This window comes from Gavialis gangeticus, unplaced genomic scaffold, assembly GCF_001723915.1.
Source record: "Gavialis gangeticus isolate Ggan-Ray unplaced genomic scaffold, GavGan_comp1, whole genome shotgun sequence".
In the NCBI taxonomy this organism is placed as follows: domain Eukaryota; kingdom Metazoa; phylum Chordata; order Crocodylia; family Gavialidae; genus Gavialis; species Gavialis gangeticus.
The window spans coordinates 10,194,361-10,205,673 of record NW_017729003.1 but is presented as its reverse complement, the minus strand read 5'-3'; the positions used below and the strand labels follow the sequence as shown (position 1 = coordinate 10,205,673).

General features: G+C 40.5%; 1 protein-coding gene across 3 annotated transcripts in view; it reads right to left on the bottom strand.

Annotated features, from left to right (window-relative positions):
* The window catches only part of PALD1 (phosphatase domain containing, paladin 1), a 219,411-nt gene that overhangs the window by 103,109 nt on the left and 104,989 nt on the right, over nt 1-11,313 (bottom strand). For all 3 annotated transcript variants that reach the window (XM_019507806.1, XM_019507807.1, XM_019507808.1), the window contains 2 exons: nt 9,622-9,718; nt 7,454-7,558 (listed from right to left, as the gene is read on the bottom strand). In XM_019507806.1, the coding sequence (XP_019363351.1) occupies nt 7,454-7,558; nt 9,622-9,718 (202 nt within the window). The remainder of the gene's footprint in view (nt 1-7,453; nt 7,559-9,621; nt 9,719-11,313) is intronic.

Genomic DNA, 11,313 nt, shown 5'->3' with positions numbered 1-11,313 from the left:
AAAGGGGGAGGATCACCTCTCTGGACCTGCTCGAGATGCATCTGTGAATGCATGACAAGGTACGGTTGGCCTTCCTAACTGCCTCCCCACACTGCCAACCCATTTAAAGACAATGAAACTGGATTTTTTTATAATATTGGTAAGAAAGCAGAGAGAGTCCTTCTCCCCATGTCAATGCAAGTTTAAACTAGACAAGACTTATGAAGACAAAGCAGTGACCATTTTATGGCTTTTTAAATTCATTCTTTTCATTAATAGGGGTCCAGAATACAAGAGCTGCCTCTCCATTTAACACTAGCTGACACCTATGCTAACAGCCTGTGAAGAAGTGCAGAGTGAACAAACAGAGACAAAGAGCTACCTTCCCTCAGCCCAAAGGGTGATTCCTCTAGGACAGGTGTGGAAACATCTTGGCAGGATCAGGTATGAAAGCTTGATCTGCTGCTGCTTCTACTGCATTTATTTTCCACACATAGATGATTTCAGGCTCTGCTCTACTGCCTCAGTTTTGTGAAGGAACACATACTTCAGGGAGAAGAGAATTCCCTGATACCTCAAAAAGGCACCAGCAAAATGACCAGGTCTAGGAACACTCACTCTGCGAGATCCCAATCCAGTAAAGCCTTTAAGAACATAGCAAAAATGTGCTGACTTCAAATGCAGCTACATTGTTTTTCACTAGCTGAAGATCTGGTTCTAAATCTACCAAACATACTCCATCCTTGCTTTCTCATTTTTTTTTGGTTTCCCCTTCCCGCCATATGCAGTTCATGTTCAATAAGCAAATTTTCCTGGAAACTCTCCATTGTTTAAAACTGCTATAGCTTTACTTGAACTTCAAATAAACACTCCTCTTGTTTAATTTACAGCAATCCCCAAAAGTTTATTTTCCAGTGCCAGTAATGATATACACCAGCCATCTCCCGTCACAGCAAATTGCTGCAATACAGAATCAGCATAAATCTTGAGTAAAATACAAACTGCACCCCTTCATGTGGGGGGACAGACCCCATCCTCTTGCTCAAATAAAAAAACAATGACGAAGAGGACTCTTTCAGCTAACACCAGCCCCAGAAATAGGGAATGGCGCCACATCAGATTCCACGGTTCAGTTTTCCAGTTTTATATCTGTTAGCAGGGCACACTTTCTCTTTAAAAAGAGGAAGAAAAAGAAAGCACCTGATAGATTCACATAGTGACATCTCAGCTATGCTTTTATGCATACATTCATGTTCATGTACCTGTGATTTACATGTATTAAACATACTCATTCCCACAGTGACAAGCTTTGTGGAGCCCATGCGCTACATTTCACAAAAACAGCTTACATGCCAATTTCTGAATACTTCACCCTACCTGGAAGCCCTATGTCTAGTATACAAAGAAAGCAGGGTAGATTTGTACCTTACTGACTAACCAAAGTAGAGGTATATACATATATACATACATGCATACATCTCTACTTTGGCTGGGCTATAAGGTACAAATCTAACCTACCTTCTACTTGACTTCAGAATAAGATGGCTAACTACATCTCTCTAGTATAAAAAGTCACTTGGGGAGTGCCATGGGTGAGCAAATCAATCTTCAGCTGAGGCATCAGCTCCCATTGCCCATGTTTTGGTCCCCAGCCAATATGAGTGGAGAGTAATGTTACTCTCACAGGACATTCACTCCACTAGGTCACAAAGTAGCAATACTGATAGGCTTCAAAGGAGCTCTCTGGTCAGCCCTAGCATAACTTCTACAAGGGTAAGGGCCTTGACGTAAAAATGATATACAAAATGATATATAAAATGCATGAAAAAGCAAGCACCCCTCAGAGGAAGATTCTGAACCCTCTGCCTTTAAGTATAAATCTGAAAAGTTATTCTAGCTTCTCTTTCACTTACAATTTTGGTGACACATTACTTTTGCTGAGCCAAGAACATAAGATTTGCATAGCCAGAACATGCCCACTGGCACAAGGTATTGCTCATGTGCTGCTCAACATAATTTAGGTATATGGAACACCTCATACCACCAAAAAAAGGTGCATGTGGGGGGAAAACATCTTGGATCTGCATGAATTCCTGAGAAAAATTAGACAAGTGCCATCACACATTCTTTTCTGTTTAATCATTTTAATGGTGTTCTCCTCTTTGATAAATGGCAAATACATTTTCTTTGGCTGGATAGCGCACATTTTAAAAGTGCCCATGGAGGAACTACATGGGCATTTCCACTCCATTCTAACTGCACATTAATCATTTAAAATGGATACAAAAAAGTTTGAAAAAAGCCATAAGCAAAGTTAAAAAAGAGTCAAGTGAATCTAGGATTTGCAAATCCTCAGCCAGCAGAAGCAAGTTGGCTTGAAAGGTCAGTGAAAGAAGTTGGAAATCATGAGACAGATTTTTATATGTTGTAATCCAACACAGCTCCCTTGATTTCAATGGAATGATATCCATTTACAACAGGTCAGGATCTAGAATGATCCTATATACACTAGACAGTTGCAGTGTTTGGCCATACGTGACTTTTTCCAATACATGTTGCTTTAAGTGGGCAATGCAAAGGAGCTAAATTGCCTTGTTTTGTCTCAATTAAATATTGTGTGGTAACTGAGGCATCACAAAACAAAAATTAACACACCTGATACACAGATTGCAGAAAATCAGCTCTCACGCACGCATCACAACAATCCCAAGGACCACATCCCTGCTACACAGCACCAACTGTTTAGTTGGCCTTTCAATCAAGTGTAAAATGAGTGGAAGAGAGCAGGAGCAATTATAGTACAAATACAACTAAATAAAATAGAATTCCATTTAAAAGATCATTTGGTTTGGCGACTTAAGCAGTGGTCTTGTCCCATGGTCCTAGCATATGCTCCATGGTAGGGATGGTGAAAACGTACAGTCTATTTGTGGGAGTCCCACAAATAGGGGGCAGCAGCAGCTAAAGGTACTCAAGCACGTTCTCATAAGACAAGAACAACCTTATATAAAAGCTTTACCCAAAAGGAGACAGTAGAGCACAGCATGAAAATAGGACATGATTCAGTAAGTGCAGTGCTTTGCATTCAGCTACAAATAATCAACTATACAAATACAAAATGAGGAACAACTGGCTCAGTTGGCAGCTGTTCTCTAGAAAAAGATCTGAGAGTTATAGTGCACAATGAACTGACCGCTCGTCAACACTACAATACTGCTGTGAATAAAAGAAAACATCACACTGGGATGCATAAACAGGAGTGTTATGTAAGACATGAAGCAATATATAAATCTTTTCAGCACTTGGTAAGACCTCAGCTGCAGTACCTTGACATGTTTTGGGCACCAACTTCAACATGAAGACATTGACCAACAGGAAAGAATCCAGAGGGATTCACAAAATAATTAGAGGTCTAGAAAGCATGATCTATGAGGAAAGATTAAAAAGCTGGGTTTGTTCAGTGTAGACAAAAGACAACTATATAAACTTGATAATAATCTTCAACTATGTAAAAGGTTTCAGGAAAATAACTTGTTCTCAGTGCTCACAGGGGACAGGACAAGTAGAAATGGCCTTGAATTGCAATAAAGGAGATTTAAGTTGGATTTTTTTGTGTATACATCTTACTGTAAGAAAAGTGATGCATGGGAATAGATTACCTTAAAAGGGCTATGGAATCTTTCTCATTAAAGATTTTTTTTTAGAATAGGTTAGACAAACTTTTCCAGGAATTGTTTTGATATAGTTAATCCTTCTTTGGGAGATAGGACTGGAAGGCACTTTGATAGGTCATCATATCCACCCTATCTTCTCTAGCTTCCTGAATAAAGAAGTCTTAAATGATGACATGTGTCTTATATAGGGCCTGGTTTTCCTCTAACAGTGGTGAAATTTATGAGTAAATCTACTCAAGTCAATGGAGCAGCAGTAGTTCTATACTAGTGTGAAGGGAATTAGAACCATTGACACATGACATGTTCCTTCAGCAAGTAACATCGTTCCCTATTTTTTGTCACTCCCCCAGGAAAGCTACAGCAAAAGAAAGACTAAGATGCCTTTTTTTAATTAATTTTGTATTGAATCTTTTCATATTGCATTGGACAGGGAGTAAAGAATAGGATTATCAGCCTGAAATAATAAATTGCCCTGTATTATCCAGGACAGCCCTGAATTTTGAGGCAGGGTCCCCAAAAACTCCCTAACGTGGAACTTTTGCCTCAAATTCAGGCAACTGGTCCCAAAACATTCCTGTAGTACCCAGCCTTCCAAACCACCAGTGATATAACTGTATTCATACAGGGCTGCATCCAGGCTAGTGAGCCGTGTAGAGTTAACTGGGAATGGAAAGTAGTGTAAATCAGGAGTCGGCAATGTTTTCCAGCAGGGGGGCCAGAATGACTCAGCTCAGGTCCAAGGTGAGCAGGCCCAAGGACCCGGTCACCTTCACCACTTCTCTCTGCTACCTGGTTGCAGCACAGCGCAGGAAAGAGACCCCCTTCCCCAGAAGCTCATGTCATTCAGCTGCAGCATGTTCTTGCTTTATATTTGCTACCACAGAAAGTTAGGAATGGTTTATGCCTCATCTTGTAAAACATTTAAATCATCCAAAAATATTGTACAATAAATTAAGGAAGTACTATTATCATTTTGACATCACTCAAGAATCAGGGGGAAAGAAGAAAAAGGTAACTCTAATCTCTTGTGGGGTATACAGTTTCAGCAGCTGGTATGAAGGGTAGAGCATCACCTTGGTGCTCAATAGTCTGGATATTATTTATTCATTTTGTTCGGAATAGCTAATAAAAAGGAGCTCCACACACTCCTGACAACTTTCAGGCACATGCTCCCATAAGAGCCTTCCTGAAATCACACATCTGCCAACAAGGAAAACTCAAATTATTTCCTGAGAGCATAAGCAAGATCAGGAGTGCTATCTGAAAATGAAGCCATAAGTATGCCACTGCATTGCAACCAAAAGCTTCTTCCCTCAGACCCTACCACCATTATGACAGGGATAAGATCACATCTGTGCACTGTAACAAGGCACCCTCTCTCAGACAGCTGTAACAACACATCAAAAGCAAGAAAGGGAATTTTCCTTCTCAAAGTGCTCTCTTGGAAGAAAACAACATTCCTTCTGCTTTCAGAGCAAGCACCTGGCTCAAACTTGTCCTATTGATGGCCTTCTGGCTTTTAACATGATCTAATAGCACGGAATGCCCATGTTTATAGAGTTCCCCATTTACACCTAAGAAATCCACAGTCTATCCTGTTTATATCCTTCAGCACAGGGGACTTCAAAAGGAAAATCAAAACATTTCCATCCTTCCTCTTCCAATTCTTCACTTGCATTGTCATTTATTACAAGGGAATTAACAGGCTCACGGCATGGGGGTGTAAGCTCAAGACTCTGAGGAGACAACTGAAAACAAGTGCAGTAGTTGCAACTGTTCTTATCACAAAGAGCTCCATGTCATTGGGTGTAGGTGCTACCCTCTGCTCAAGAGAGGTCCAGTACTAGACAGGGATGATCTACAAACTCTCACAGATCAAGTGTGAGAAAAGTTGGCACAAGCACTATCTATATTCACCACATTTCTACAGAAATGTATTTAATATTATTCTATCTTAAAGAAAACCAGTAAAGACCTTAATACTAAAGACCCTAGAAATCCCAACACAAGAGATGCTTTTTAATCATCCATAACCATTGCACTCATGACCACCAAACTGAAGAACAAAGCTTTTATCCTGATAGTGCTATGTATGTTCTGCTTGAATTACTAGATTAACAATACCTGGCTCTCGTATAGCATTTATACTTTGCAAATTACACAGCCCTTTGCAAATAAATTAGCACCATCCTGTCAATTTTATAGATGGGGAAACTGAAGCACAAAAAGGGAAGCAACTTGTCCAAGATCACTCAGCAGAACAGTGGAAGAATAAAAAATTGAACCTAGGTCTCCCAAGTTCCAGTTTCAGGCCTGGCTCACCTCTGAAATAGTGGCCTAGTCAGAAAGACATTACAAGCATCATATTTATAATCAGTAACTTTAAAAAATCCTGAAAACAGGATTTCCCCTCAGTGCCACTGTAAAGAAGAACAAGCTGAAGTGAATTGCTACTTGGAAAAAAACTAAAAAATAGCATTGATTTTACACAGCCCATATCCCCTAACCTGGGTTTCTTTCCTTTCCATTCAGTGACACCTGCTATGTAAGCCCTGCAGGCTGAACTGTGCCTTCTGTGACACTTGACTGCTCTTGCAACTGTAAATTAGTATACAGTGCGGCACAAAGAGGAACAGAATCCAAATCACTTTGTTATGTTGACTGTACAGAACTACAAGAAGCAAAAATACAAGGAAAATTATATTTTGGTCACAGCATACAGCCTGAGTACACTCTAGGGGGAGAGGGACTGTGTAAAAAAAATGCCATTTTACACAAGTATTTTTCCAGGCAGAAATTCACATCAGCTTGTCCTTCCTTCCAGTGGCAGTGAGGGAGCTTCACCTTGAACCAGCTGCTGTAATAATCATCTCTTCATCCCTCTGGTGATTCTGTTCCTATCCAATCACAAACATGACTTTTGGCATCAATTACAACGATCTTTCAATTGTCAAATACTCAAGCATACTTTGAACTAGTCTGACTGAACTTATAACACTGAATTTATAACACTCCACTCCACGTGGCCTTATATATACTTGGCACTCTATTCATTTTACTGGTAAATGCTAGCATCTTGTATCTCCAAGCAGTCCCTTTGAGGTTTGCAGGCTGTTTTAAAGATGCACTGTACTGTAGTTAGAATTAGTTTTCTATAATCAAAGCATTTTTAAGATCTTCCAATGGCATAATTTATAAGTTATCTCTTCTCTTTTCTCATTAAGCACAAACAGTCTCTCCACTGGAGAAAACATAGCTAAGGAGCCAGCAATGCAATAATTAGTCACAAGAAAAATAGACATAACATTTAATGTAATGTTCAGTCATCTCAATTCAGTCCCTAATAGACAGATCCATACCTCATAAAAAACATCAACATAAGTCACAAGTAACACTGTCTTTTGCATCCTTACTGGCATCATTCACAGAGAAATTGCTCACCAAAAAGGGCTTGGAAACTGAATCACTCTATTAATAGACACATTTTTGTCACCATCCACAGAGGGGCAATAAAGGTGTCAACTAGAGAGGGCTCTGATCTGAAGAACGTGCCCACAGCCTTCAGCAAAAGACCAGAAGATTCAGAACCTTTTTGTTTCCAAATTAAGCAGAAGCAAATCTGCCAGTCTAGCAACTTTCAGCTACACAAAATTCACTTCAAATAAAACAAGCATGTTTCCCTGCCTTAGATTGCTTGCATTCATGCCAAAGAAATGTGTATTCTTAGAGTACTATTTTTTTATATAACAGTGGGTAGCTAGTTATTATCTTCAAGAGGTAGCTTGCTTCTCCTCTGGTACCTGAATCTGGTAATCTTCTCCAATCCCTTCCAATTTCTTCTTATATTCATAGATGGCTTCTCTCATGTCATGCATTTCAGAGCAGAAGGTGATGGCACTGTCCACCTTGGAAGGATCAAAGGGAATTCAGTTATTCAAGGATCAAAATGCATCCTCTTCCTGCTGGTCCTGTTTATTCTCTCCCTTCCTTAACCCTTGTCATCTCACTTTCATCCACCTCTCAACCAGAGACCTAACAAGCAGAGTTGGTGCCTTCAGCAAACCCTGTGAGCAAAGCAGTCTTACTCATGCCAGGGACTGTGAGTCCCAACTGAGCTGCTGCTCTCTCTTGCCGTAGCTGTTGCTCTTAAGGCAGAAGCACCATCCACCACCGCTGCTGCTGCCTCCAGGGTCTATTTTGGCACCTGGGGTGGGTGCCCCTCTGACCCACCTGTAGTTATGTTACTGCTCCCAACTAGCAGAGCCAATTGTGTTTTATCAGTTGAAAACCATCCTGTACCCCAAGAGTCCCTGCTGCTCTTCAGTAGTGCAACTGGAAGCATTTTAAGAGCGCTTGAAACTTGCTGCAGGTTTTATGCACGCAAGTCACAAATGCCATACTGTTATCCCACAATTAAGCTGCTTTTGCCTCACACCTTGAAGGCCACATGGCAATCTGGTGTTTTTAAAAAAAAACTTGCTCAGCTTTCTGATCACCATTCCATGGTGCTATTCCATCTGCATTTGAGGGATTTTTATGCTGTGCGCTGTATGGTATCTATCACAGAGTTACCATTTGGTTCAAGCAGAAGGCAGGGCAGAGTTGCACCTCACAGGCTAACCAATTTAGAGATGCATAAGCTTTCATGACTTACAAAAAGCTTACTTTTCTCTGAATTTCAAAGTTTATAAGGTGCAGCTTTGCCCTTTCTTCTGCCCAACTTTAGACTAACACAGCTAACTACCTTCTTCAGTAACCTGGCACACACTAAAAGGATGAATAAGGAGAGAAAACAAAATCTCATTTCCAAGCAACAACTGTGCATAGAGAGGAGCACAATGACAAGGGGAGTTGTGTAAGTGACATGTCTGTGTCTGAAATAGCAAGGACTCCATTCTGCTCTTACTGAAATTAAGAGGAATCTTTTGACCAGCTATAGTGGGAAACAGATCATACTGAAGGCCAAAAATGTCTTGCTTTACTGTGATCACCTCTTCTGATCTCATAAGAAAAAAAAAAAAAAGGAGGGAGAGAGAGAGACTACAACCTTGTCCAACCTTAAAAGGTTTACTGAGTCACTGTGTTGGCTAGGGGTGTCTTTATTTTGCCAACATAGTTTTGCTCATAAGAGCCCTCGGGGAAACAAAGATAAGCTGATATAAAAGTGCCTTATACCACCATAGTTTATTTAGCTCCCTGAGCAAAAACAAGCTGTAACAACACTATAAGCATGTTTATAGTATATAAGGGTAAAACTATACCTATGCTAAGGGATGCATCTCTGTAAGCATACTAGCATGATTAAAGTGGCAAAACGTGTAAACAACTCTCACCTCTGGGTCCACAACCAACCAAACATAATATATATGTCCACTGAAATATTAGGTACCTCCCCAAAGAAGCAGCACAATTAGAAGATAATTGTGTCCAGACCTCCTCACATAGAGGAACCAATGCATTGACATAAAGCCTATGAGGGCAACGAGGAAGTAGCATCAGAATATATGACAAGTGGCTAACATGTAACTAGAGAGAAAAAATGGGGTGCATTAGTGGTATGAACTTCTCAAATTTGAGGAAGAGGGTAAAGCGGGTTGGCCAGAGACTAACTGGTTTAGAGATGTGTGAACTTTAACTTCAGACTAACTTCAGGGTAATCACCTTTCTAGTTAAATTTCAGTTCTACAATGTGCTGGGATTGGCAGTTAGGGCCATCTTCGCGATACCTGCTCCTCAGAAGGTTTTGCAGCCCGAAACCTCCTTGCCAAGTCATAAGTGTCATCTCAAATCCCAAATGTTGTTGACACTGCCATATTATGGAACTTAACTACAGGATGGCAACTGGGGAGAATCCAACATTTTGTGCTGCAGGAGATATCCTTTCTGCACAAGGGCAGGCCACCCCAAGAGCACAAGTTCACCCATGTGATCTGTAACTACAAATTTTAGCCTGCTCACAGACACTTACCTCCTCTACTATTTGTTGGCCTTTTGGTACCATGTCAATAAAGTTTTGAATAACCTGAAATCGATCCCTTGGTGAAGTTCTAGCAGGATGAGGAAGGCTGTGATTAAAAAAAGAAAATGAGCAAATTAAAATGTTCTGTTACTTTGGTTCATAGTTTTACTTCCCTCCCACTTGTATTTTTTATACTTGTGCCAGCACCAAACTGAAAAGGAAACTGTCTCACTTTGCATAATTCGTCCAATCAACCAAGTATTCAGTAGGCAAGATATATTCTATTGTGCATACAATAGTCACACTTACCAAGTTGCTTTCATTTTGAAAGATTCTCATTTAAGAGCTATTTCTACATTTAAAATTCAGAATATACTAAGGAGATATTAACAATTCCAGTAAATTGTCCACATTTTCATGTGTACTACACATTTTCATAGAGTTTTTGGTCAGATGGAACCAAAAAAAAATCTGGTCTGACCTCCTGTATATCACAGGCCCTTAAATTTGACTATAGATAAAATAAGCATTCAGTTAGACTAAAACATTTTGAGCTGTGGGCAGAAGAAAATGCCACTAGTGCCTGAGGCCTCTGCAAAGTCATGCCCAAATGATTCTGGCAGGCAAAATATGCCCCAAGTCACAGAGCAAGCGAAAACATGCTAGTGACTGACCATCTAAGCTGCTGAAAATTGCCATCCTATCCTAAATCTGGTGATCAGTACATCTCATACATCTAAGCAAGACACCAACCAGGCATTTGGAGAAAGATAATTGTCTATACCAGCTCAAAACATCATGCCACTCCTGTCCACTGTTTCTTTTCCAGTTGTAACCACCTTCCTTCAGAAGGTGAAGGAAAAAAGATGCACAATTGGCCAGCTGTATCAGGGAAAAATAACCCTTCTGCCCCTTGCAAGCAACCTAGTGAAGTCTTGAAGCAGAAGATCACAGTCATTATCTTAATCCAGAGCGGTAAGGGCAACAAGTATGAGTAAGTGATTCTACTTAGCGTGTTTATGTTACTGGGTACTCAACACATTTGAACAAATCAGGCTTAAAACAGATGCATGCAGTATGCTGCATGTTATATTAAATCAATTTTGCATTCAAGGTCCATCCTCTATTTAACTGCATTCATTTTACCCCTCTCCTGTGAACACCCCCTGGCTTCAGTTTTCATTTTTCTCCCAGATATATGTCCCTGGCAGGTAAACATCCCATTCTCTAAGCAGGTATCAGAGTCTATTTGCATCACCAGAGCCCAGGCTCCTGCCACCTACAGATCTTTCTCAGAAAAAACAAAAGGAGCTACTCCTTGGGAAAGCCATGGATGAAGGGGTAGAGAAGTTCAGCCCCTCCTACAATGGTGCAGGGAGTGAATGCATTGCATAAATGGTTTTAGAGCTAAAGAGCTTTTAATAATCCACAGTATGATCTCAGCATATGATGGGAAGGTGCTATTGGTGCTTCATATGCTTTAAGGAGCGTTGGGGTTGTTTGGTTTGTTTGTTTTGGGGGTTTTTTGGGGGGGAGGGGTTGTTTTGGGGTTTTTTAAGTTCTGCTGGTAGGTGGCCTCCACACCCTCCCAAATATGCTATTGAAAAGACCTACACAGCCCAACTGCTATTTAATGGGACAAAACCATCAATACCTTTAACTCACATTCAGGTCCCCAGTAGAGAGACTGGAGCTGCCCTC